The sequence below is a fragment of the Puma concolor genome, chromosome B1 (genome assembly GCF_028749965.1).
Source record: "Puma concolor isolate L17-30 chromosome B1, mPumCon1.1.hap2, whole genome shotgun sequence".
NCBI lineage: Eukaryota > Metazoa > Chordata > Mammalia > Carnivora > Felidae > Puma > Puma concolor.
In genome coordinates, this window is record NC_141670.1 from 74,497,401 (window position 1) to 74,525,032 (window position 27,632).

The 27,632-nt window shown below is 41.4% G+C and overlaps 1 protein-coding gene across 3 annotated transcripts in view; it reads left to right on the top strand.

The window, feature by feature from the left end:
- The first annotated feature begins 14,843 nt into the window (after positions 1–14,843).
- The window catches only part of RNF175 (ring finger protein 175), a 47,975-nt gene continuing 35,186 nt past the window's right edge, over positions 14,844–27,632 (top strand). Inside the window, exons 1-2 of one of the 3 annotated variants that reach the window (XM_086704064.1) lie at positions 14,844–15,041; positions 24,632–24,669. In XM_086704064.1, coding sequence (XP_086560190.1) covers positions 14,862–15,041; positions 24,632–24,669 — 218 coding nt within the window. In that variant the 5' untranslated portion in view covers positions 14,844–14,861. Of the gene's footprint in view, positions 15,042–24,631; positions 24,670–27,632 lie in introns of those variants that run through there. The other 2 variants (XM_086704063.1, XM_025922088.2) reach the window with 2 other exon arrangements.

Consider the following 27,632-nt stretch of genomic DNA (forward strand, 5'->3'; position numbering starts at 1 on the left):
TCTCCAGACCTTCCTGGACACAGTCTTTCTGAGTCCCATTTGTTCTTCAGGGCACAAATAAGTTCACATTAAAATAATAGTAAAATCAAGGGGTGCCTGGGTGGCTCAGTCAGTTAAGCTATCTGACTCTTGATTTCAACTCAGGTCATGACCTCACAGTTTGTGGGTTTGAGCCCCTTGTTGGGCTCCACACTGGCAGTGCAGAGTCTGCTTGGGATACTCTCTCTCTCCCTCTCTCTCTGCCCCTCCCCTGCTTGTGTTCTCTGTCTCTCTCAAGATAAATAAACTTTAAAAAACAATAATAGTAAAATAAAAATGTCCAAACCTAGAAACTTTCACTGGAGAATTCTACCAAACATTTAAAGACGAATTGACACAGGTTTTATACAACTTTTTCCAGAAAGTAGAAGAGGGGATGTGTCCCAATTCATTTTACGAAGCTAGTATTGCCCTGCGCCAAAACTAGACAAAAAAGCAGCAGGAAAAAAGAAAACTAGAGACCAATATTTCTCATGAACTTAGATAAAAAAATTCTCAACAAAATATTAGCAAATCAAATCCAACAATGTATTAAAAGAATGATACACTACAACCATGTTAGATTTCCTCAAGGTATACAAGGTTGGAAAGATACATGATGTTCCCACATTGGAAAACTCAATATCGTAAAGATGTCAAATCTCCTCAAATTGATCTATAGGTTTAATGTAATTCTTATTTCAAAATCTCAGCAAGCTTCTTTGTAAACACTGACAGCATTATTCTAAAATTTATATTGAATGGTAAAGGCTCTAGAACAGCCAGAAAAATTTTGAACAAGACTTAAGTAGGAGAAATCATTCTTCCCAATGTTAAGGCTTACTGTTATAGCTACACTAATCAAGACTGTGTGGTCCTGGTGGAGAAACAGGCATATGATCAATGAAACAGAATAAAGAACCCAGAAATGAACCCATACAAATCTGCTCAATTAATTTTTGATAAAGTTGTAAATGTAACACAATGGAGTAGGAATAATGTTTTCAACAAATGGTGCTGGAACAATTGCATATGCCATTGGCAAAAAAAAATAATAATCTAACCTCACATTGTACACAAAAATTAACTCAAAATGGATCATGGACTTAAATGTAGAACATAAAACTATAAAAGTTTTAGGAAAAAACAGAAGACAAATTTATTTTTTGAAGACCTAGTACTTGGCAAAGAGCTTCTGGTACCAAAAGCATAATCCATAAAAGGAAAAATTGATAAATTAAATCTCTTTAAAATTTAAAACTTTTACTGTCCAAAAACTACTGTTAAAAGTACCTCAAGTCATGACATTGTACACTTTCCATGTCTTACAATTTGTCAGTTCTGCTTCAATAAAACTAAGGGGGGAAAAGAACCTGTCAATAGAATGAAATGATAAATTAAAGATTAGAGAAAATACTTGCAAACCACATATTTGACCAAGGATTTGTATCCAGAATATATAAAGAACTGTCAAAACTCAACAGTAAAAAATCACAATGCACTTAGAAAATGAGTGAAAAGACATGAACAGACATTTGGTGGAAGAGGATATACATATGGCTTTGATGATGTCTGCATGGGCACGGGAGGAGGGGGGTAGTAGTCATGCCCCGGATATTGGTCCCAGGTCCTAGGCAGCAAGGGAGACTTCTCTTAGTATTTAATTCTTTGATGGGCAAAATATTGTGTTTAGAGTGCCAATAAAGCAGGGGTTCCAAAACAGGACAAAATGAGAAAAGCATTTGATTTTTGATATTTAAATTTTTTTAAGCATCGAAACAGTTAACATAGTAAGTATACTTACTGACACTTTTTAAAATAAGAAGGAGAGGCACCTGGGTGGCTCAGTCGGCTAAGTATCTGACTCTTGGTTTTGACTCAGGTCATGATCTCGCTGTTTTGTGGGTTCAAGCCCCATGTCAGGCTGGGAACACAGAGCCTGCTTGGGCTTCTCTCTCTCTCCCTCTCTGTGCTCCCCTCCCCCCGACTCACACTGTCTCAGTCTCTCTCAAAATAAATAAGTAAACTTAAAAAAAATAAGAAGGAAAATTAGGAGGTGGTATGAAGAGGTCATAATACCCTTTTTAGTTTTTCATACTTTTAACAGTCTTAACACTCACTAGCTACTGAAAATGAAAGGGGAGAGGTTCTGAGTGTAGCATTTCCTGGCCTAACTCCATTAAACTCGTGTCCAATAGAGGACTAGAGTAAGAACACTGGCCTGTGATGCAAGGCCAGAAAAGGAAAAATAAACTGAAAACCGCCCCCAAACCAATAAAGTTACCTCCTGCCCAGCAGAGCCAGACCACCGCCATAAATCCTGAGCAACTTATGATGGTATGAGAGAGTTACCTCGGCAAAGGAGAAAGTGAGAGAAATGTGCAGAGAGGGGACAAAGAGGAGAAATTGACAATCCAACAATACTAGTGACTCGAAAGCCTCACTTTCAATTAGTAGATTGGACAAATACTCAGAAGTTCAAGAAGGAAACAGAAGATTTGGACAACACTAAAGCCAACTATACCTAACAGACATCTATAGAACAATCCACCAAACAACAGTAGAATACACATTTTTCTCCAGTTGTTATATACATGAGCCAAGATGGCCCCTGTATGTTGGCCCTTGTGTTGTTTATTCTTTTTCACAGCAAGTTGGCACCATCAGCTCAAAGCCAAACTCAAATTCTTACATATCCAATTGCTTTCAACATAACCAAAATAATCATATTTTTAGCCATTTATAACCCGCTTGTTTTGCATACCCTGCAAAACTACACCAAATATCTGCTAGCCACAAACCTTGTGGCCGTAAAATACCTCAAACCGCTGATGCCCTTTGGTGCTCTCTGACTCAGATACTCCCCACTTCCTGCTGAATGACATCCTCTAAACACATAAGCCCCCCCTCCATTCCCCTCGTCCCTGAGAGTTCCCTTTCCCTCTTCCCCTTTTAGCCGCCTGCTGGGAGAGACTTCCCCTCTCTTATAACCCCAGCAAAATAGGGCCCAATATTATTGTGCAATACTGCCATCTCATGTTCCTGTCTTTCCTTGATCAGCCCTGAAATCCTTGAGCTCACCACCCAAGTGCACAGAAAACATTCTCCAGGACAGACCATGTGTTAAGCCGTATAGCAAGCCTCAATACATTCAAAAGGACCCAAATCATGCTAAGTATGTTCTCTAACAATGATGAAACAAAACTAGAAATAAATCACAGAAGGAAACTTGGGAAATTCACAAATATGTGAAAATTAAACAACACATTCCTAAATGTGTTTGAAATTTAGGTGAATGAAAACTAAATCTCGATGTACTAAAAACAAATGGATGCAGCTAAAGCAATGCTCAGAGGGAAACAGCTGTAAAGGCTACATTAAAAAATGAGAAAGATCTGGGGCGACTGGGTGGCTCAGTCAGTTAAGCATCTGACTCTTGATTTTGGCTCAGGTCATGATCTCATGGTTCATAGGTTAGAGCCCCGCATTGCACTCAACGCTGACAGCATGGAACCTGCTTGCAATTCTCTTGCTCCCTGTCTGCCCCTCCCATTTGTTCTCTCTCTCTCTCTCAAAATAAATAAATATGAAAAAAAAAAACGTTTAAAGGAGAAAGAGCTCAATTCAATAATTTAACCTTCTATCTTTAAAAAAATAAGAGCAAACAATGCCCAAAAAAAGCAGATGGGAAATTATACACATTAGAGCAGATAAAATTGAGCACAGAAAAACAATAGAGAAAATAAAAGCTGATTGTTTAAGAAAATCACCAAAACTGACAAAAATTTAGCTAGACTGACCTAAATAAAAAGGGAAAAGATCTAAATCACCAAAACCAGGAGTGAAAAAGGAATATTACTACCAACTCACAGAAGGTAAAGAATTGTAAGGGAATACTATGAAGAGTTTTAGGCCAACAAATTAGACAACCTAAGCAAAACTGACAAATTCCTAGAAATATACAAAATACGAAAGCGGACTCAAGAGCAAATAGAAAATCTAAACAGACCTGTAACAAGTAAAGACACTGAATTATTAGTTAGAAAAAAAAAATCCCACAAAGAAAAGCTCCAGCCCAGAGGGTTTCACTTATGAATTCTAAAAAATATTTTACTTTTTTAAATGTTTATTTTTGAAAGAAAGTGAGAGAGACAGAGCACAAACAGGGGAGGGGCAGAGAGAGAGGGAGACCCAGAACTGGAAGCAGGCTCCAGGCCCTAATCTGTCAGCACAGAGCCTGATGCAGGGCTCAAACTCACGAACCGCGAGATCATGACCTGAGATGAATTTGGATGCTCAACCTCCTGAGCCACCCAGGCACCCCACTAACAAATGTTTTAAAAATTAACATCAGTCATTCACAAACTCATCCAAAACATAGAAGAGAAGGAAACACTTCCCAGTTCATTCTGTGAGGCCAGCAGTACCGTGATTACTATAACCAGACAATCACAAGAAATTACGAGCAAAGAAGACTACTGGCCAATACATTTTATGAATATAGATGCAAAAAACCTCAACAATCCAGCAGCATATTGAAAGAATTATACCATGACCAAGTGGGATTCATCCCAGGAATGCTGACTTGGTTTAACATGAGAAAATCAATCTACGTAATACACTATATTAATAGAACAAAGCACAAAAACCACATGATCATGATCGTATCAAAAGATAACAGGTAAGCACTTGAGAATGCCTAAGGAAAGAAATGGTGGGGGGAGGGGCATGGAGAGTGAAGAAAGGAGGGAAGGGAAGGAGAGAAGAGAGAACAGGGAGGAGAGGAAAAGGGAGGGAAGAGATCAGGAAAGGAGAGAAGAAGAAAGAGGGGAGGAGGCAGGTGTGGAGGGGAGAGAAAGAAAGGGAGAGAGAACACAAGAATCCAGATTGGAAAGGAAGAAGTAAAGCAACTACCTCTATTCATAGATGACATGATCTTGTATGTAGAAAGTCCTAAGGAATCCAATAAAAAACTATTAGAACTAATAAATGAGTTCAGCAAGACTACAGGATCCAAGTTCAACATACAAAATAAACTATATGTCTATACTCTAGTATTAAACAATTCAAAAATAAAATTAAGAAAACGATTCCAGGGGTGCCTGGAGCGTTGAGTCTCCGACTTTGGCTCAGGTCACGATCTTACAGCTCGTGAGTTCAAGCCCCACATTGGGCTCTGTTGCTGACAGCTCAGAGCCTGAAGCCTGCTTCGGATTCTGTGTCTCCCTCTCTCTCTACCCCTCTTCCACTCGCACTCTGTTTCACTCTCTCTCTCTCTCAAATATAATAAACATTAAAAAAATTAATAAAAAAAAGAAAGAAAACAATTCCATTTACCATAGAATTAAAAACAATAAAGCACTTTGGAATAAATGCAACAAAATGCAAGATTTGTACACTGAAAATTACAAAACATCATTGAAATAAATTAAAGAACTAAATAAAAAGATCCCATGTTCATGAATTGGAAGACTTAATATTGCTAATACAGCAATATTACCCCCAAATTGGTTTATAGATTCAATACAATCCTTATCAATATTCCAGATGCTTTTTTTTTTTTTGCAAAAGCTGACAAGCTGACTCTAAAACTCTTATGAAAATGTAAGGCGTCAAAAATAGCTAAGACAGCCTTAGACAACAAAAATAAAATTGGAAGACTTTCAAAACTTAATACAAAGCTACAGTAATCAAGACAGTGTAGTACTAGTACAAGGACAGACAGACACATAGATCAAAGGAACAGAATTGAGAGTCTAGAAATAAACCATTATATTTATGCAAATGATTTATGACAAGTGCAACCAAGGTAATAATTCAAAGGGGAAAGAGTAGTCTTTTCAGCAAATGAAGAAAGGACAACTGGGTATCAGCATGCAAAAGAATGAAGTTGGACCTCTATCTCATACCACATACAAAAATTAACTCAAAATAGATCAAAGATCTCCCAGTAAGAACAAAAACTATAAAACTCTTAGAAAAAAAAAAACATGGGAATAAATCTCTACTGCCTAAGATTAGGTGATGATTTGTTTCATACATGATACCAAAAGCAGACATATACATATAAAAGAAAAAATAGATACTTTTAGAACTTTTGTGCTTCCAAGCATGTTTCATAATTAATTGAAAAAATTAATAAAAAGAAAGTAGAATGGGAGGAAATCTTTGCAAATCATACAGCTGGTAAGTTAACTGGTATCCAGAATATACAAATAACTCTTAAAACTCAACATTAAGAAGACTTGTGACCCAATCTTAAAATGGGCAAAGGATCTAGACATTTCTTCAAAGAAGATATACAAATGGCCAATAATCACATGAAAAAGATGTTCAACGTTATCAGTCATTAGGGAATATAAATCAAAGTCACAGTGAGATACACTCCATACCAACTAGAATGGCTACAATCTATTAGTCAGATAATGACAACTGTTGAAGATGTGGAAAACTCAGAACCCTCATACATTGCTGGTGGGTTGTAAATAGTACAGCTGACTTGGAAAACAGCTTGACAGTTCCTCAAAATCTTAAACATAGGGTTACTATATGACCCAGCAACAGCACTCCTAAACATATACTCAAAGAGAACTGAGAACATATATCCACAAAACTACTTTTATATTATATATATATGATATATATTATATACAAATATATATAATTTATATATTTATATACATAAATTTATATATAATTTATAAATATAATATATAATATAATAAATAATATATATAATATATTATATATTATATTAATAATAATATACAGACAATATATAGACAAAACGTAGTATAACCATCTAAAGGAGTATTATTCAGTCATAATAAGGAATGAAGTACTGATACCTACTACAACATAGATCAACCTCAAAAATGTCATGCTAACTGAAAGAAGCCAGACACACAAAGGCCACATATTCTATGATTTCATTTATATGAAGCATCCACAACAGTAAAATCTACACAGACAGATCAGTGGTTGCTAGGGGATGGAGGAAGCGGGAAATGGAGAGTGTCTGCTAATGAATGAGTTTCTTTTGGGGTGATGAAATGTTCTGGAATCAGATAGCAGTGGCAATTGCTTGTTTTGTGAATATACTAAAAACCACTGATTCATACACTTTGATTCATGGCAAATTGTATGGTATGTGAATTATATCCCAAGCCTGTTAGCGAAAAATGTCAGATGTCCCGGGGCACCTGGGTGGCTCAGTTGGTCAAGCATCTGACTTTGGCTCAGGTCGTGATCTCACAGTTCATGGGCTCGAATCCCGAGTCGGGCTCTGTGCTGACAGCTTGGAGCCTAGAGCCTGCTTTGAATCCTTGTGTCTCCCCCTCTCTCTCTGCCCCTCCCCTGCTTGTACTCTGTCTCTGTCTCTCAAAAATGAGTAACTGTTAAAAAAAATTTAAAAAGTCAGATGCCTCAAGGCTTAAAGGTCATACACGAATGTGTTATAGTTGAGTCTTGAAACCAAATTTGTTTGATTATAAATCCTGTTGTCATGTCAACTATACTCCTGGACCTCCTTCCTTTCTCACGATACAGGCTTTCTGGACACCCTTACTCACTCCTATAGAGTTCACCACTGTCAAGCACCAAATCTCTCTCTCTATCCCTAATTTTCTTCTCGAGTGAGTTTGTCTCTGTGGACAACTCTGCCTGCATGGCCTAGAGATGCTTCAAAAGCAACCATGTTAAACCAAATTTAACTTCATCTTCCACAAACTTTTCCCCCATTCATGAATATCTCTTACTGGCGGTATTTTTCATGGGCTGGTGTCCCCTCCAGTCCTCAGGCCATTTAAAAAGCAAAGATGATCAACCTACCCCAAGCCCAGTAAATGATCAGGATTTTCATGCTTCTGTTACCAGCTCCAACTATTCTCTTTGATGATTCTTCACTCAGATGACATATTAGCAAAAGATTTTTCACTCTCATTTCACTATTAATAAAGCCGTAAATGTATACTTTGAATATGAACACAATAGCAACTAAGGGGAGGGGCGCCTGGTTGGCTCAGTCGGTTAAGTGTCCAACTTCAGCTCAGGTCATGATCTCACAGCTCTGGGTTTGAGCCCCGTGTCAGGCTCTGTGCTAACAGCTCAGAGCCTGGAGCCTGCTTTAGATTCTGTGTCTCCCTCTCTCTCTGCCTCTTCCCTGCTCATGCTCTGTCTCTGTCTCTCTCTGTCTCTCTCTCAAAAATAAATAAACATTAAAGAAAAATTTTTTTAGGGGAGCCTGGGTGGCTCAGTCAGTTAAGCATCTGACTTCAGCTCAGGTCATGATCTCACAGTCTGTGAGCTTGAGCCCCGCATTGGACTCTGTGCTGACAGCTCAGAGCCTGGCGCCTGCTTCAGATTTGTGTCTTCCTCTCTCTCTGCCCCTACCCTGCTCATGCTCTGTCTTTCTCTGTCTCAAAAATAAATAAAAACATTAAAAAAAATTTTTTTTTAATTTTTTTACAATAGTAACTAAGGTGAAAAAATAAAGACCCTCTCTCCAAAAAACTCTAGAGAGCCAGTAGTATAGGCAGGACCCAATTCAAGTATTACAGTGCATTGAGACCACACAATGTCTTTCTCCACGTTTCTAATAGGGTAAAACTTCCTTTGAGTTGTTCACCTAAAGTTGTCCCCCAAACTATGACCACCTTTATGGATATTTGTAAGATTCAGAAAATCTTAAACTAGTAAAGTCTAACTTCCCTAAATTACCCTCTAACTATTGTATCCAGGATGGCTTCTAAAACTTTCCTTCTTTTGAGACCAGAGCAAAATGTGTCTAGTGTAAAAATTAAACATATACAATCTTATGCCAAAATATTAAATTTTCAAAAGGCATTAGACAACATGCCCAGCACGAAATTTCTGTTTATAACCATTTGGTAACTTAGAATAATTGAAATCCTTCCCAAAGAAAAATTGACATCAACAACAAACATCAAAAACACTGATATTCCATTTTTCTGATATTCTAAAATAAAGTAAAAAAATAAATAGATACATGTTTTATTTCCATGCGTGCACTATTTCAACTATTTATATAGTGTGCCAGGATTACTGCATTTATAGAATACATTAGAAAAGCAACTCATCTCCAACACTCATGGATGCCACATATTTTTAGAGTTACGTGGCTAAACACCGAAATTTATGCTCATTCATTATAAGAAGCAAGAACAGGTAGAATGGAACAGACTCAGGCCTTACCCTATACACTGCTTTCCTTCTCCTAACCACATCTCAGCATCTCTAAGAGTTGGTAAAAGTGTGTCCCCCTTCTGATTAACAATGACACATTATAAAATAAATAGTAGTTGGGGTGCCTGGGTGGATCAGTCAGTTAAGTGTCCAACTCTTGATTTCAGCTCAGGTCATCATCCCATAGTCCATGGGTTCAATCCCTGTGTTGGGCTCTGTGCTGACAGCTGCAGAGCCTGCCTGGGATTCTCTGTCTCTCTCTGTCCCTCCTCTGCTCTCTAAATAAATAAATAAATAAATAAATAAATAAATAAATAAATATTAAAACAAAACAAAAGAAAATATAGTAGTATATGCACTGCATGGAATTATGTTAAGGGCACAATTTAAGCTTCTTTTTGCATTTTAAGTTTGTATCCAAATCAACGTACAGAGATCTCAATGGTCCTGTTATGGGTAGATGGCAAAAGTCTGTGGCCACAGTGACAGCAGCCCCTTCTTCCTGGACTAATGGATGTCTGCAGGTAATGGGCTAACTCCTGTCCTCACTCTCCCTCCATAAGCCAGGAAGAGGCCTGGGGCACAAGCACAATCACTGGAAATGGGAGTGTAAGGCCAGGAGGGTTTATACTCACTGGAAGGCTTTATACTCCAGCAAAACAAATCTGTGTCTACTTGTTATTGCTTCTATAACTGATCTGTTTCAAGCCCCCAAGTAGGACAAATATCTAAAGTCAAGAGAAAAGAGGCACATTAGTATTTTTCTGCTGTGAGAATGTGACTTTTGCAGAACAGAGGTGCAATGTGATCTTGGCAATTAACCTGAGGTGTAGGAATTGGGAGGGCAAGGCCCTGGTCTCATCTGGAGATGACAAACACAGCTTCCACTCCAGGACCAAGTTTTCTGCCCCGCTCCCCTACCCCCCAAGCAGTGGCCTCCCACACAACCCAGGGGTCAGGGAGCCAACGGAGCAGTGGTTGCTGCTATACGTTCTTAGATAAAGCAATTCATTTCTTTAACTTAAATGTCTTCACCTGTAAAATGTGGGCAGTAACACCTGTCACTGGGGCTCATTCTGAGGATTAAATGATATCAGATACATAACATGCTCAGCCCCGTGTCTGGCACACTGTGGGTGTTTGGTAAATGTTAACTCCTTTTACAGTTAGGACAGTGGAGACTGGTTTGCCTGGCCCGACTGTCTGGCGTCTAACTTACTAAAGATGAGACTTCTGCAAGCAGGCACCGGGAAAGGAAAACAAGGAGAGGGGAAGGCAAGGAGCCCCATCAAGGATTTAAATGTGGTTTTCCCTCCTACTGAGAGGGCCCCTGAACTCAATAAATGAGAATGACCCTAGCTGAACTTCTGAGCTTGAAAGCCTAGTTGGTTTTTAAAAGGAGTTCTTCTTTTTAAGATCAATTGTTCAACAGAACTAAAAAGCTTGCCTTCAGAAGAGGCGCAGTCCTAAAACCTACAGGGTAAACCACGGAAAAGCAGGAATGTGCCATGCCTCTATAGAAAGCGGGGAGCCCCACACAAGCTGTTGTCTGAACACTGTGACTCTGCTGCCCCCCCTATTCCTACTGAACCAGAAACCTGAGAATCTGAATTAAGCTCCAGCTAACATTACTTAAATGAACCGGCTGTGACAGGAACCTTAAACCACATGTCATTTGGTTGTGGGGCTGCCCTGGGCCAACAGACATTGGGAACAGGGCTCCCAGCTCACACACGGATTGTGTTCCAAATGTGCATTTGGAAGGCCGTAGTTTGAAAGGCAGAACGCACTTTCCCAAAGAAGCGATGTTATAAATGGTGATGCGGGCCCAAGCCAGCTCACAAAACTCCACATAATCATAATATAGCTAGACTCTGTACATTTCAGCCAAAAAAAAAAGAATAGTGGTCAATAATATTAGAATACTAATAATTAAAGAATGAGATAAGCAATAATGTTGAGGCTCTTTCATTTATCTTGAGGGGTAGTGTTTAAGCAAAGGAAGATTTAATTAAAGGATGAAAAGGTCTATCCAGGAAGGCCGAGAGGCCAGGGCAACTGGGGCTGTAGTCAGGAACCCTAGCAACTGGGAATCAGACTAGCTTGCAAGATTTCTACCAATTCTAAGAGGCTAGTGTCTGCACCTGAAGGCCAACCTAGCACCCAAGAGGGGTTAGCTGGTGGGGGTGACTGAAAAAGAGTTCGCCGGAGTGTCTCTATGCAGCCATTTCAGCAACCAAGATAGGACCTAGCTTCAGTGTCCCTCTCCTTTTAGAAACCATTACCCCCATTTATGACCCAGTCTGCCCCGACCCCAGGGATCACAGAAGCGGAGAGCTTTTGGTGCCTCTTTCACACTGATTTCTGAGATCAAACTCTCTCAGATACTCCCATCGCCTGGATGGTTTGAATTTGACATCCTACCCCCGGTTAGACTGACTGTAAGACTGCCACCTCCTTCATGGCAGGGAGGCCCCACAGTTGTTTGGACTGTCTCCCTCTACCACCCTACCCCATGTGACCAGTACCACACCTGGTTACAGACATTTGAAATCACTCATTCTAGCTGGGAGGCTAAGGATCAACTATATATTTTTATCTGTAAATATGAAAAAAGACATGAGAAAAGAGGAAAGGAGAAAATCGAAAAAGAAAGTTCCTTGAAAAAGACCCCTTTGTAAGACAATAGAGCAGACTTCTGTAAGATCTAACCATTAGGTGGCACCATCAGCCTAGGGCAGTTCAGTTGTCCTGGGAAGGACAGCAGAAAGGGGAAAAATCAATGAGTGCTGGTCAGAAAGTGGGTAGGAAGGCTGAAGGCAGGCACTTTGCAATAAGTAATTTAAAATATACAAGGCGTTCCTGTGAAGTATGCATTTTAGATTAACTCGCATATACATAAATGTAAAAATTAATTCCCTTAAAGTTACAAAAACATCTCGTAATTTTATTTCTTAAAATTGGTTTGTACTCCTTGCCCACATTCTATTGATTTACACTTCTTAAAAATTAATTTCTAACAGTTCTATCTTTTCCTGAGCACTAATTCTTTGACAGCTAGATATATGCAAATACATTCCCTCGGTCCATGGCTTGCTGCTTTTTAATGTCAACTTTTTATTGTACAGAAATTAAAAATTTTTAACATAGACTAATTGACTAACCTTTTCCTTTATGATTTGTTGTTTCTGAGTTTTGTTTAATATATTTTTACCACCTTGGGGTGACAAAGATATTTTTTTTAATTGTCTTCTTAACTTTTGCTTTTTAAACCACCTGTTCTGTCTTGGCATAGCAAGCTAATTACTAATTGTCCATCCTTTCCCTGCTGATTTGTCAACTCCTGTCATAAAAGTAGCTTCCTGTAAACGCATGTGTCTATTTGGGGGCTCTCTATTCTGTTCCATGGGTCTATTTCTCTATTCCTGCACCAGACACAATACTAACGCTAATTTTAGTATTTTCTAACTCTTCTTGAATCCACCTGGTTTTTGAAACACCTTTATGACATCAGCTTATTTTCTTCAGTACATCATTACAATCACCTCAGGGCTCTAGGTCAAGAGATGACAGAAGGATGCGCGAACTACGGCTCATATGCTGAAGAGATTAGCACTAAGCGACAGGAATGCTGTTCGTCGATTCCAGGATTTATGAGAGTCAGTTGCCAAGCATTTGCTTTGGAAAACAGAGTTGCAAAGTAATTAACTTTGGTTAGGTGCACCACTCCAGAAAGCAGTGGTTACCTTTCTGGGAAACAAGATATCGGTCCTATATCTGGAAATGGGTCACTAAAGGAACCAGGCATGATAGAGTGGAGTAGAGTAAGTCCATTACCACCAGTGGAGAAGAAATGAACTTTTTGAGTTTTAGTCTCTGATGGCTGTTGAGCTGAAATCAGAAGGAAGAGAATTCCCTTTGTGCTTACCTGTGTCTCCAGCGAAATATGCAGACATTTCTGGTGTCAATCAACCAAGGAAGAGAATCTCATATCAGGGAGCCAAAACTTAGGTAATGATAATGGGCCAGAGTTTATAGGATAGGGAAATTCTATTTCCATCTGGACCTTTTACAGGGGCTTGGGGAGGGCAGATGGCTGACTTAGAGGAATCCAGATGAATTCGAGGACATCCTGGACTGGAGAGAAAAATGGCCTTTGCCACATGAAGACAGGCCAAGAGCTAGGCAGGAAGGCAACATGTCTAAATGAACTCATTATCTTTATACCCAGAAATCTCCTGCTCTTTGAGTATTCCCATTCTCAGCACCCTCTGCCCAAATGCCAGGCAGGATCCTAGAGGATCAGTAAGTCTTATAGATTCTGTTAACTAAATCTCCTGGCTCCATCCACATCTCTCCGTCTCCTTTCCATCCCACCCCGACACACACTCACACACACCACCAAGGCCATTGCTGTCTTTCACTGGAACTATAGCAATAGCTTTCTGACTGATCCCCAGGTCCTGAATCATAGTTGAGCCCTCCTATCCACCCTTGAATCCAAAAGGCAAATTCCCACTGTACCTAACCTACTAGTTTTGGAACTTGGGCCAACTTCTGCACCTCTCGTGCTTCAATGTTCTCATGTAAAATGGAGATAATAACACCACCCACCTTGTGACCTTGTTGTGAAAACTGAATGCATTACCACAGAGCACAGTACTTGGAACAGGAAACACAACTAATTGTCCTGCATGTTTGTGTCTACACTCTGCTAGATGGCAGGGCCACCACGGCAGAGATGTGTCCAGCAGCTTCCACGGGTACCTCCGTGTAGGTGTTGAAAACTATGAGCCATCACAAATTGGAATGGAGTAAGCCATATTTTGTAAGTCAGACTGCCTACTTACCTGTTCCCTTTTTGTCTATTGCCCTCCATTAACACCAATGCATTCCTAAAAGCTTCCCCAAATGTTCTAGCCTTTTCTGGGCCGTAAGTGCAGGCTCAGGCCTATTGCTGAGGTCAAGGAGAACACCCCTGAAGGTGGGGGGGACAAAGGCAAGCTGGGAATGATTTCCCAGGGGGAAATGCACCCCGGCCTAGAGGCTCCATCTTCTCTCTTCCCGCTCCCCACTCCCCCCCCCCCGCGGCCCCCCCCCCCCCCGCCATCATCTTTGGAGGTGCTAGGTGTGACTTCACCAGGGACCTGTCCAAATTATTAAAACTGCAGATAAGAGGAAAGAAGGGGCTATGGGCCCTGGGACAGGAACGCCACTGGAAATGCAACAGAGGTTGAGGAGTCTCGGGAACACATAGGGTGTAGCTGGCTCCTGGTCTCCCAGGATTTGGACAGCCACCTGAACTCCCGCCTTCGGGTGAAGGCTTCTGAGGAAAAGGGCGGAGGAGAAAACGACCCCTCGCTCCCTCTCTCACCTCCATTTCTCACTCTCCGTACGCCCCACATCTCTTCCTACCTACTTCCGAGCCGGCCTCCAGCCCTGCGTCCTGGTGATAAAACCGCCGGCCCCTATCCAGCCCACAGGGCCGGGCGCAGGTTGTACGAGCCGCGATGGCCGACCACTGCTTGTCTGTAGAGGGGAAGATCCCCAAAGGGTCTCCTCAGCTAGGAGGAGGGTGGGACTCGGGCGCAGGGCGGAGGGGAGGCGCACGGCCCGGGGCGGGGCCGCCGCAGGCTCAGATGGCACCCGGCGCTCGCGCCGGAAAGGGCGTCCCCCAGCGGCCTCCCGGAGACCCTCCCCGGCCCGCGGGGCGCTGGAGCCGCCGCGGCGGAGGCATGGCCGCGGGGGCCGCGGGGGCCGCGGGGGCCGCGGTGCGCGAGGCGGCGCCGGGGCTGGAGGCGCCTCCCCAGCACGAGCAGGTACCGGGCGCCGGGCGCAGGCGGGGGGACACGGGGCCAGGGTGCCTAGGCTCACGCGGGGGCTGGGTGGCCGCACGGACTGGTCTCCGAGTCCCCCGCCGCGGCACGGATGACCTTTCTGGCAGGTGCTCGTGGCGTCGCCTCCCACGGGAGCCGAACTCCTCTCCATTTCTCTCTCCCTCTCCCGCTCCTCTCCCTTCTCATCCCCTACTCCTCGTTTTCCCCTCCCTTACCCCGCCTCCCCCACTCCGTCTCCTCCAGAATGAGCTTTATCCGACTCATCCCTGTCCATTCCCTGCTTTCAGTACTGGTTGCCCCTCTCTCCTTCCAGCTCCCCGACAGAAGCCCCAGGGCCCAGGTGAAGGAAGAGGACAGCCGAAGGGTGCTGGGTGTACATCAGGCTTGACTGTATGGTTCTCAAACTGCAGCGAGCATCAGAATCACTCTGAAAGCTAGGTAAAAAGCAGATGGTTGGACTCTGCCCCCAGGGTTTTTAAGTCTTGACCTCTGGGATAATGCCTCATCATTTTGCAAGTCAGACTATTTCCCAGGAGGTGCTGATGCTCAAGCTTTGAGAATCTGTAGGCTAGCTATCCCCTCTAGGTTTCCCATGGTGATTTCAAACCCCGTCACTACTATTTTTCATTTATAGATGATTCTTAGGCCATGATCACATAGCAGGAACTGTGCTCCTCCTGGGATACGGGGGATACAGTTAGAGGTAGACCTTTCCTCTGGGAACTCACATCCCAGTATAACAAGGACAAAATAACATAGAGGGTAGGAAGAAATTAGTGTCCCCAAAGAAATTACTGTTCAAGTGACGTTTTGTAGGATTTCTAGGAAGCGAGGAATTGCTTCTGGTAGGGAGGGTGGGCAAGGCTGACTGGGCGAATGGGGGTGGCTGGGCTTTTCAGCTGGGCCTCAGGGGGATGGGTGAGATTCCATGTGGCCATGAGAGGAAATGAGAATTCTCCATGCAGGAAATGGGAATACCAAATTACTTGGAGGTGAAAAAAATTGGGGGGTGGGAGATGACCATGGAGAAAGGTGGGGGTGGGAGTGGATATTCACTATGACCCTGGCAGAAATCCAGGGTTCATGAAGGCTTGTAGGAAGAGAAAGCTGGGTTATGGCAAGTTTTGTATCATGCTATGCATTGGAGATTTATTCTCTAACATGGGGAAGCTATAAGGGAACTCCATGACTTACTTGCTGGTTTCAAACCCAGATCAGATCGTTCACAGAGCGTTATGGATGAAGAAGTCTGCGTGCTGGGAAGGGCAGAAGACTGGCAGAGTCACTTCTGCAGCTGATGTTTGCTCTCCCTTAAGGGTGCCATAGCTGCCTTGCCCACTGCCCTCAGGAGGTGTGGTCCCCTGTTAACTCTGTCCTGGGAGCAACTCAGAGCTTGTCCCTTAATTCCCCCCTTGTTCTGCTTTGCTGGCTACTGTACTTCCAGAACGAAGCACAGAGTCTGGCAAATGGCAAGGCCTCGGGAAATGTTTATTGGACAAATAAGTGAATAAATAATAAACATATAACCTCATGATCTGGGACTCTAGTCTGCCCAGCTCCCTGTGTACCTCTTTGTGCCAAACACCCCCTCCCTATTCCCCATCCTCCTTCTCCCTGTGGCCTAGGAAGCCAGCTACACCCTATGTGCTCCTGAGACTCCTCAAAGTTAGGGTGCAAGAGAGTAGACAGCATGGACTCGGCAGTTCTCTTTTCTGCTTGTCTGAGGCCTGCTTTGCAGGCTTTGATTTCCCCAGAGGACCCATCTCTGCCTCAACACTGTTCTCTACCTTGGAGAAGGCCAGACACAGCCCCTCCCTACTGCTCCATCCGTGGAAGCTTTGTCCTTGCCCAGTGATATGGATTCCATATCACTGAGCACAGCTCTCCAAGCCTAACATCCTTAGCTCCTGCTCACATACGTCCCAGGGATAGCAGTAGTTTGAGTTTACTGTTCTGGTTTTGCCACTCATTTTAGCGATATTTCTCTAACAGATGGATTTTTGTGAAGAGTTGAAAGTGGGGAAACTAATTTGGAGGCAGCAGCTGAGGTAAGAAATGATGAGGGCTGGCACTGAGAGGGAGGCAGTTTTCAAATACAGTTAGCCCTTTAACAGCACAGGATTGAACTGCACAGATCCACTTACACACAGATTATTTACAGGGCAGTACTCCAAATGCATTTTTCCTTACGATTTTCTTAATAACATGTTTTTCTCTACCTTACTTTCTTGTGAGAATACAGTATACAATACATATAACATCCAGAATATGTGTTGATCGGCTATTTATGTTATTGCTAAGGCTTCTAGTCAACAGTAGGCTATTAGTAATAAAGTCCCAGGGAGTCAAAAGTTTGACACAGATTTTTGACTGTGGGGGGATTGGTGCTCCTAACCCCTGCATTGTTCAAAAGTCAACTGTGTATTGATTAAGTGTGCGATGCTACCAGACAGGGAGTATTCAGTGGTGGAGTAAGACAAGTAAAAAATCACCGATGACCATGCCATGGGGTAACAATGTTCAGTGGACAATGGACCCACTGGAGAGGCCTAACCCAAAAGGCTCTTGGAGGAAGCAGAGTCCAGGGCATCCCCAAAGGGGGTTTGAAAAGCAAAAAAAAAAAAAAAAAAAAGGTGGAGGAAAAGTATTCAGGGGACAGAAAAGTTCTGCTTGGCTGGAGCAGAGGCTGTGCAGGGGGCAGTGGAAAGAAAAGAAGCTGGAAAGGGCCACAGGAGCTGTGTTAGTGTCAAGGGCAGCCACTTGTGTTTTGAGCGGGGGAACAAATGTGATCAGTTTGCTTTTCATTGGATCATCCTCACTGTTTGAAGGGAGAAAAGGAGTGGAGGTAGGAGCCCCCCTGGAAGAAGAGAACCCTCTGCGCACCAGGTTGGATCCGTCCTCAGGCCCAGGGAGGCCTTGCCAATCAGTCTAATGAGTAACAGCCTCTCCCCATGCTGGTTATTCTTTATCACACATTCTGTTTAGCTGCTTCATAGAATTTACCACATTAGGTCATTGTTTTCTTTACTTGTTTATTGTCCACACTTTCTCTAGAGCACAAGGCCCAATTCATGAGGACAGGAAACTTGTATGTCTTATTCACCTTTATGGTATGGCAGCTCTTACCCCAGTGCCTGGTACCCAGGATGTAATCAATAGATGTTTGTTGAATGAAGGAATAATGGTAGGCATAGAGGCCATTGAGGTGGAAAGAAGTGGTTCGCCAAGTATTTGGGTAAGGTCTGCAGGAGGGTACTGGGTTGGAAGTGGAGGATTAAGGTCAAGAATGGCATCCCATATTTCTGTTTTGAACAACTGGTTAGGTGGGATGTAGAGCTACTGAGTGAGAGGGGGGCACTGGGATGGAACCAGGTTGGAGGGAAATTACTATGCTCAGTTTGGGGCAGCTTGAGCTTGTGTGTCTGAGGGACATCCAAGTGGAGATACGTAGAAGGCATTTGGATACAAGAATCTGAAGCTCAGAAGGGAGTTAAAGGGGAAGAGAGGTAAACAGGAATGTCCTGCAGGGAAAAAAGACTTGGCAATTGATAGACAAGGAGGGAGGGGAAAGGAGAAGCAGAATCAAAATGATATCTTCAATTCTTTTTTAAGTGACATATATTCAGGGACACATGGGTGGCTCAGTCGGTTAAGCATCCGACTTCGGCTCAGGTCATTATCTCTGGAGTCGTGGGTTCAAGACCTGTGTTGGGCTCTATGCTGACAACTTGGAGCCTGGAGCCTGCTTTGGGTTCTGTGTCTCCCTCCCTCTCTTTGCCACTCCCCTGCTTGTGCTCTCTCTCTCAAAAATAAACATCCAAAAAAAAAAATTTAAATGACATATGTTCATGCAGAATATATCCAATATGGACAAATATAAAAAAGGAGTAAATATTCCAATACACACCAGCACCCATGGATCATTCCATGGATCATCATTAGCATTTTGGTGACTGCTCTGGATAGCTCTTTCTTCTGGATGTTTCTTTATTCTATGTAACTGTATATTTACATTAATAGGCTTATATTTTATACAACTGTTTTCAGAGCATGCTTTTTCTCTTAAAATATGTCATGGAAATATTTCTATGTCAATAAATATGGATCTGCATGATCATTTTAAAGAGCCAATTGATTTCCTTTGTTATAGATATATCATAACTCATTAACCAATCCCCCATGGGTTGACACATAGATTGTTGCCAATTTCTCAATATTATAAATAAAACTATGTAAACACTTGTGTCATCTTTCCCTGTGTATTTGTCTCTTCATTTTGTGAGAGATTATTCTTACACTATTCTACATAGAATAAACAAACAACTTTAGATTTTGACATGCCTTGCCAAATTTCTTTCTGGAGAAACTGTTTTAATGTACACAACACACCTGAAGGGCATGAGAAGGCCAGTTTTCCTCATCAGCACTAGTTAACATATAGTGCAGTAGTGGTAGAATTTAGTTATTCATCACTTACATATAACACCCAATGGTCATCCCAAGAAGTGCCCTCCTTAATGCCCATCACCCATTTAAGCCCATCCCCCCACTCACCTCCCCTCCAGCAACCCTGTTCGTTCTCTATATTAAGAGTCTCTTATGGTTTGCCTCTCTGTCTGTTTTTATCTTATTTTATTTTTCCTTCCCTTCCCCTATGTTCATCTGTTTTGTTTCTTAAGTCCCACATTTGAGTGAAATCATATGATATTTGTCTTTCTCTGACTAACTTATGTCACTTAGCATCATACACTCTAGTTCATCCACGTGGTTGCAAATGGCAAGATTTCATTCTTTTTCATCACCAAGGGATATTCCATTGTATACATATACCACATCTTTTTTTTTTTTTAATTTTTTTTTTCAACGTTTATTTATTTTTGGGACAGAGAGAGACAGAGCATGAACGGGCGAGGGGTAGAGAGAGAGGGAGACACAGAATCGGAAACAGGCTCCAGGCTCTGAGCCATCAGCCCAGAGCCCGACGCGGGGCTCGAACTCACGGACCGTGAGATCGTGACCTGGTTGAAGTCGGACGCTTAACCGACTGCGCCACCCAGGCGCCCCAATATACCACATCTTTTTCCATTCATCAGTCAATGGACATTTGGGCTCTTTCCATAATTTGGCAATTGTTAATAGCGCTGCAATAAACATTGAGGTGCATATGCCCCTTCAAATCAGCATTTTTGTATCCTTTGGATAAATAGTAGTACAATTGTTGGGTCATAGGGTAGCTCTATTTTTAACTTTTAGAGGAACCTCCATACTGTTTTCCAGAGTGGTTGCACCAGTTTGCATTTCCACCAACAGTGCCAAAGGGTTTGCCTTTCTCTGCATCTTCACCAACATCTGTTGTTGCCTGAGTTGTTAATTTTAGCCGTTCTGACGTGTGTGAGGTGGTATCTCATTGTGGTTTTTTTTTTTTTGTATTGCCGTGATGATAAGTGATGTTGAGCATCTTTTCATGTGTCTATTAGCCAGCTAGATGTTTTCTTTGAAAAAGTGTCTATTCATGTCTTCCCATTTTTTCACTGGATTATTTGTTTTTTGGGTGTTGAGTTTGGTAAGTTCTCTATAGATTTTGGATACTAACCTTTTATGAGATATGTCATTTGCAAATATCTTCTCCCATTCTGTTGGTTGCCTTTTAGTTTTGTTGATTGTTTCCTTCACTGTGCAGAAGCTTTTTATCTTGATAAGGTCCCAGTAGTTCATTTTTACTTTTGTCTCCCTTGCCTCCAAAGACATGTCTAGTAAGAAGTTGCCACAGCCAAGGTCAAAGAAGTTGCTGCCTGTGTTCTCCTCTAGGATTTTGATGGTTTCCTGTCTTACATTAAGGTCTTTCATCCATTTTGAATTTATTGTATAGTGTAAGAAAAAATGAATCTTTTGCATGTTGCTGTCCAGTTTTCCCAGAACCATTTGCTGAAGAGACTATCTTTTTTCCATTGGATGTTCTTTCCTGCTTTGTCAAAGATTAGTTGGCCATATAGTTGTGGGTCCATTTCTGAGTTCTCTATTCTGTTCCATTGATCAATGTGTTTGTTCTTGTGCCAGTACCATACCATCTTGATGATTACAGCTTTGTAATACAGCTTGAAGTCCGGGATTGTGATTGCTTCCAGCTTTGGTTTTCTTTTTCAACATTACTTTGGCTATTCAAAGTCTTTTCTGGTTCCATACAAATTTTAGAGTACTTTTTTCTACCTCTATAAAGAATGATGGTGTTATTTTGATAGGGATTGCGTTGAATGTGTAGATTGCTTTGGGTGGTATGGACATTTTAACAGTGTTTGTTCTTGGGACACCTACCTGTATGGCTCAGTCAGTTAGGCGTCCGACTCTTGATTTTGGCGCAGGTCATGATCTCACAGTCGTGGGATTGAGCCCTGTGTCTGGCTCTGCGCTGAGCATGGAGCCTGCTTAAGATTCACTCCCTCTCTCTCTCTGTGCCCCTCCCCCCCATAAATAAGTAAATATTTTTTTAAAAAAGTTTCTTCCTCCCATCCGTGAGCATGAAATGTTTTTCCATTTTTTTGTGTCTTCTTCAATTTCTTTCATAAGCTTTCTATAGTTTTTAGCATACAGATCGTTTACCTCTTTGGTTAGGTTTATTTCTAGGTATCATATGGTTTTTGGTACAGTTATAAATGGATCAATTCCTTGATTTCTCTTTCTGCTGCTTCATTATTGGTATATAGAAATACAACAGATTTCTAGACATTGATTTTATATACTGTGACTTTGCTGAATTCATGGATCAATTCTAGCAATTTTTTGGTGGTCTTTTGGGTTTTCCACATAGAGTATTGTATCATCTCCACTAGGAAAAATCAGCCTGAGAAGCAGAGCAGCAGGTCTCTCCCCCAGAAGAGAAGCACAGATCTCTTCCACCCACTTAGTATATGGATCATTTTGTGCTGCAGAGTTTCAGTTCTGTGGGAAACTGGATTGAGCTTCATTTGGGTTTCTTTTTGTTTGTTCATTTGTTTATTCATTTTCTTTGCTTCTGTTTTTGTTTATGTTGGTTTTTTTTCTTTATTTTTTTTTCTTAAATACAGAAAGAGCAAATTTTTAATTTTATTCTTTTATTTTATTCTATTTATTTAATTTTTTTAATTTTTAATTTCTTCTTTTAATGTTTTTTCTTTTCTCTTTTTTCTCTCTTCTATCAAGCTTCTTTTAACTATCAAACCAAAACATAGTGAGGATCTAGCTTCCTTTATTTAATGTTTGTTTTCTATTTTATTTTTATTTTATTTCATTATTTTTTCTTCCTCCAAAATTACAAGACAGAGGAATTCACCCCAAAAGAAAGAACAGGAAGAAATGATGGCAAGGGATTTAATCAACACAGATATAATTAAGATGTCTCAACTAGAATTTAAAGCCACGATTATAAGAATTCTAACTGGGGTTGAAAAAAGCATAGAAGACACCAGAGAGTCCTTTTCTGCAGAGATAAAAGAACTAAAATCTAGTCAGGCTGAAATTAAAAATGCTATAACCAAGATGCAATCTCAAATGAATGCCATGATGGTGAGGATGAATGAAGCAGAGCAGCAAATCAGTGATATAGAAGATAAAATTATGGAAAATAATGAAGCTGAAAAGAAGAGAGAAACAAAGGCAAAAGATCAGGATACAAGATGTAGGGAACTCAGCAACTTAATTAAGAGGAATAACATTTGTATCATCGGAGTTCCTTGTCATACTTTTAAGTGAAAACTATCTTATGGAAATGTTTTCTTTTTCATGTTAATTTTTATTAAAATTCTGTATATCCACAATTTAAAGAGTCAAAGAGTTCTACAAGACTTAAGTGGGACCCCATCACCACTCCATCTTCCCCATTCTTGATTTTCACTCCCCAGAGGCAACAACTTTCAGCTGTTTTCAGAAACCAATGGTGGACTCTCCTGGCAGGTGGTAGGCAGGAGCTCAGCAACGAGCAGTAATGTCCTCATGCTCCTGGAAGATCCCAGTGCTCAGAGGGTCTTATTCTCCCCAACCCCAGGGATGCTGCTTCTTGCCCTCAGCCCTGCAATGGGGGGATAGCCAGAAGCAGGAGAGTGCAAGGGCCACCTCCCAACCCATCCCATGTGTCCCAACCCCCAGCCCATAGGCACCCAGGGTCCTCTGCCCACAGTAATAAAGTGATTGTGCCCCATTGACTCCCTGTTGGCCCCAAATGTGGGGTGAAGGGTTGTGGGAAAGAGAGGCACAGTAAATGGACACATCCAGGGCTGGAGTGAATGCACAAGCACTGTGCCTTTTCCCCCTACTGTCTCTGCCTGCCCCAGCCCAGCCCCAAGCCAGATACCTCACTTTGCCTAAGAGAAGATGGGGCTGGGGAAACCCTGGGGTCTAAAGATTCAACTAGCCCTCTCAGTGGACCTCCTGAGGCTCTCCAGTTGTTTTGACCACCATTTGAATATCAGGGACCCCTGATGGGATCACCCAGAAGCAGGGAACCATAGAGAAGCTGCCAGCATCACCTGCTACTTCACCCATTTCCTCCTTCCTGGCATTATCCTCCTTCCTGGCATTATCTGGCAAGTCCTGGCATTGTGCAAATACTGCCTAAGCCTGTACTTAGCTGTGTTATTCTCTCTTCTAAGGGAACCCCTCAATCTTGTGGCAGAAGCACAGATTTTATTATGAAACCTGTTTACCCCAAGTCAGAGAAATCCTAGATTGAATGGATGGCATTATTTTTTTATTCCATGTGTCAGATTTGCTGGTGCCATTTGAATAAAACATATAGAAAAAACACCTACTTAATATCAGATTTGTGTAACAAATGTCTTATTTGCATTCCCTTCTTTGCTGTCATTGGGGATTTTAGCTTTTAACATATAGGACTAGGGATTAAGCTGTCTGTGCTCTCCATGAAAGTTTAAGATTATGTTGTTCCAAAGATTGCCTTAAAGGTTTCAAATGACCAAATGTAATAGATTAGTAGTGATCAAGGGAAGGCAGCATGTGCCTACAATCTGTAGGTCATTCGAAAACACTTCCTGGTCTCTGTGTTCTCAAGCTCAGTCTGCAAGGGCAAGGCCAGAGTACCCTCTTCCCTGGGGCCAGGCTTTAAATTAAATTAACAGGAGGACACAAAAGATGCCCCAAACAAGTCGAGCCTCTGGTCAGCTCGGTCTCTAAAACCTTGAACTTGGTGATATTTACTCATTGGCATCATTTAAGACACCAGCAACAGGATTTACATATCATATCCCAAAAGCCAAGGGGACACTGCTTATTGGGAGGCCACTGTCTACAACCTCAACTGAATTGCCAAATAAACTACAGGAATGGAGGCTCATCTGATTCTCTGACAGGAGCAGAATCAAATATTTATTAACAGTAACTTAATTACTCTTTTGGTGTGTGTGTGTGTGTGTGTGTGTGTCTTAGTTCAGTAAGCAAATATTCTATTTGGGTTTTCATCGTAAGTTATTGTAGTACTAGGAAACATCACTGTTTTTCATGGCTTGAGTTTCCCATGTAATGCTGTAAAATACAAGCTGAAAAAATGAAGAAGTTTTGAGAAGGGCTCTTTTTGTTTTTTTCAGATCTCTCACACAAAGCTTTCTGCGGATGATGAATGGAAGTAAGTGATTAGAATTTTTTTAATTGTTTAAACTTACATTTTAACTAAAAATTACATTTCCACCTTAACAGTTTGAGAAATCAAACAAAGCCATCATTTATTTGTAAATTTCTCGGGGCACAGAAGGTGGGTTAGTTTAGCATGCATGCACAAAGATAGGATAAACCAAACCGCAAGGATTTCATCTGTTTCTTACAGTGTGATTCATGCAGTCCCACAAAGCTGGGTTTATATGTCCTTCAACATAGGACAGTGTCAAGTTAGTATTTATTATAGGCACAAGATACATCTGGTTTTCTTTATATGCTATTTCTCCTGTGTTCTGGTACTTACTATGGGGCCAGTAGGGCCCTGTGGGCACCAAAAAAAATGAAAAATGAAAAATTCCTCCTTTTTTGCATTATGGTAATCAATTATGAATGTATTCCTAATCAAAATAGGAAATACTTATTACATTTGCATACTACTTGATACCTTCAAAGTACATCCACATAGGTTATTTTGAGATGTTTTCATTATCTATAATGATATAATGAGTGTTTTCATTATATATAATTATATATATAATAGATAAATGTCACAAAGCATATTTTGTTTTATATCCATGCAAGTCTTATTTTAGGCTGATGATAAATTCACTCTGCTATCTACATGGCCTAAGTTGAAAGTCTTTTCATTAAATAGAATATTAAATAGTTATTTTGCTGTTGTGCCTGTAAAAACTATAAGTTCTTGTACCCCTTTATTTTTCTTCACTTCCCATTTCTTCAGAGGAGCAAGTGTATTTTTTAATGAGCTTCTGGAAATCATTTGTGTTTCTTAAGTTCGCTTCCAACACAAAGACTATTACCAATGTAATTTTATTCAGGTTGTTTACCTGATAGGGACTTCATCTTCTTCATTTGATGAGTGTAGGGGTTTCAGTACGTCTAATGTACCTTCCAGCATTAACGTTCTAAGATTCCATCTCAAAGAGGCTGACCTCAGGTAAGATTTACTAGGCTCTACAGGATCATTTCTACACGTTCTCCAGCAGGGGGCACCCTCAGTGCCCTTTTCTGAGGCACCTAGTACTTCTCTACTCGTTAGAGTAGCTGTAGAAGTTATGGTAAAGGGGCTCCTGGATGGCTCATTCCCATAAGGTTAAGCGTCCAACTCTTGATTTGGGCTCAGGTCATGATCTCATGTTTCGTGTGAGTTCAAGCCCTGCATCAGGCTCTCTGCTGGCAGTATAGCCTGCTTGGGATTCTTTCTCTCTCTGCCCCTCCCCTGCTCTCTCTCTCTCAATATAAATAAATATTTAAAAATTTAAAAAAATAAATTATTAGTAAAGGGGGAAGAACCCAACCCACATACCCAAGGGGTGCCTTTAAAAGGCTACAATCTTATGGCACAGAGTATTACCCTGCAGTGTTTGTGGGGTTTTCTTTAAGTTTATTTATTTATTTTGAGAGAGCATGAGTGGGGGGGGGGGGGGGGGGGAGAGAGAGAAAGAGAGAGAATCCCAAGCAGGCTCCACACTGTCAGCATAGAGCCTGACTCGGGGTTCAAACTCACAAAACTGTGAGATCACGACCTGAGCCGAAATCAAGAGACGCTTAACGGAGCCAACCAGACACAGCTCTGCAGTGTTTTCTGATGTGCACACTAAATTCACACCATATCTAGTCATAAGTGGAAAGAAACTTCAAGAGATTTTGTGACTCATGGTGCCCCACTGGGGATGAAAGATAATGCTAATCACTATTTATAAAGTACTTGATTGGCAACATTCATAATTTTCCCTGTTGCCCTAATCTTGACCCTGGACTGCTCTCTCTTCCTCTAGCCCAGTGATTCTCAATCTTGGCTGCATCTTAAAATCACATTGGGAACTTGAACTACCATAACAAGTACCACAGACCAGGTGGTTTAAACAGAAATTTACTTCCTCACAGTTCTGGGGACACCAGATCAAGGTGTCAGCACATTTGGGTTCTCCTGACACTTCTCCTTAGCTTGCAGATGGCCGCCTTCTCACTGCATCTTCATATGGTTTTCCCTCTGTGTGAGTTTATAACCGGATCTCCTTCTAAGGACACCAGTCAGATTGGATTAGGCCCACCCAGTGACAGCATTTAACCTTATTCCTTAAAGTTCCTATCTCCAAATACAGTCACCTTCTAAGGTAACTGGTGGGGAAGGGGGGGTAGGACTTTAACATATGAATGTGGGGAAGCCCACAGTTCAGCCCATAGCACACAGAAATGGTCATTTAATTGATCTGGCCACAGCTTGGACATTGAGACTTTTAAAACTCCCCAGTGATTTCCAATTTACAGCAACATCAAGATCCACTGCTCTAAGCTTTCTTTGAAGCCACTTCTGCTATAGGAAGTTAAACCAGATGACATACTGTTACAGTGTTTTCTCTACCGTTATGCAAAACCAAGAGTCCAACTAAAAACTGAAACATTCAGCCATCATCTAAATATGCCCGCCTAAGATAATACTTAGACTTCCTCTTTCTCCTTATAATGAAAAAAAAAAAAATTATACGGCTCACTCAGGAGTTTTCTGGAGGCCTTTGGATAACATTCTCTCCATTAGCACCATCTGCAGGATATCCTTTTACTTCAAAATATTAAAAATTACTTGAAATTACCATATTTTACTATTTTGACTTTCGAAAATGGAAATTTCATATTATTTAATCTAATATAATAATCTATAGGTTATATGTTATATATTACATAGTTTATTATAATCTAATAATAATTATTATTCCTTATTTAAGAACAAATAAAATAACATGGGGTTTGCAGTTCGAGAACAATCTTGTGAAGTACCGAGGGGCCATTATTTTAAGTTTGCAAGGAGGCAACTGAGCTGCAGAGAGGATGAGTCACTTTCACAAGTCTGTGTGGCGATGGGACTGGTATGCAGGTCTGTCCAGAGCCCATCAGTGATTTTTTCAGCCCCAT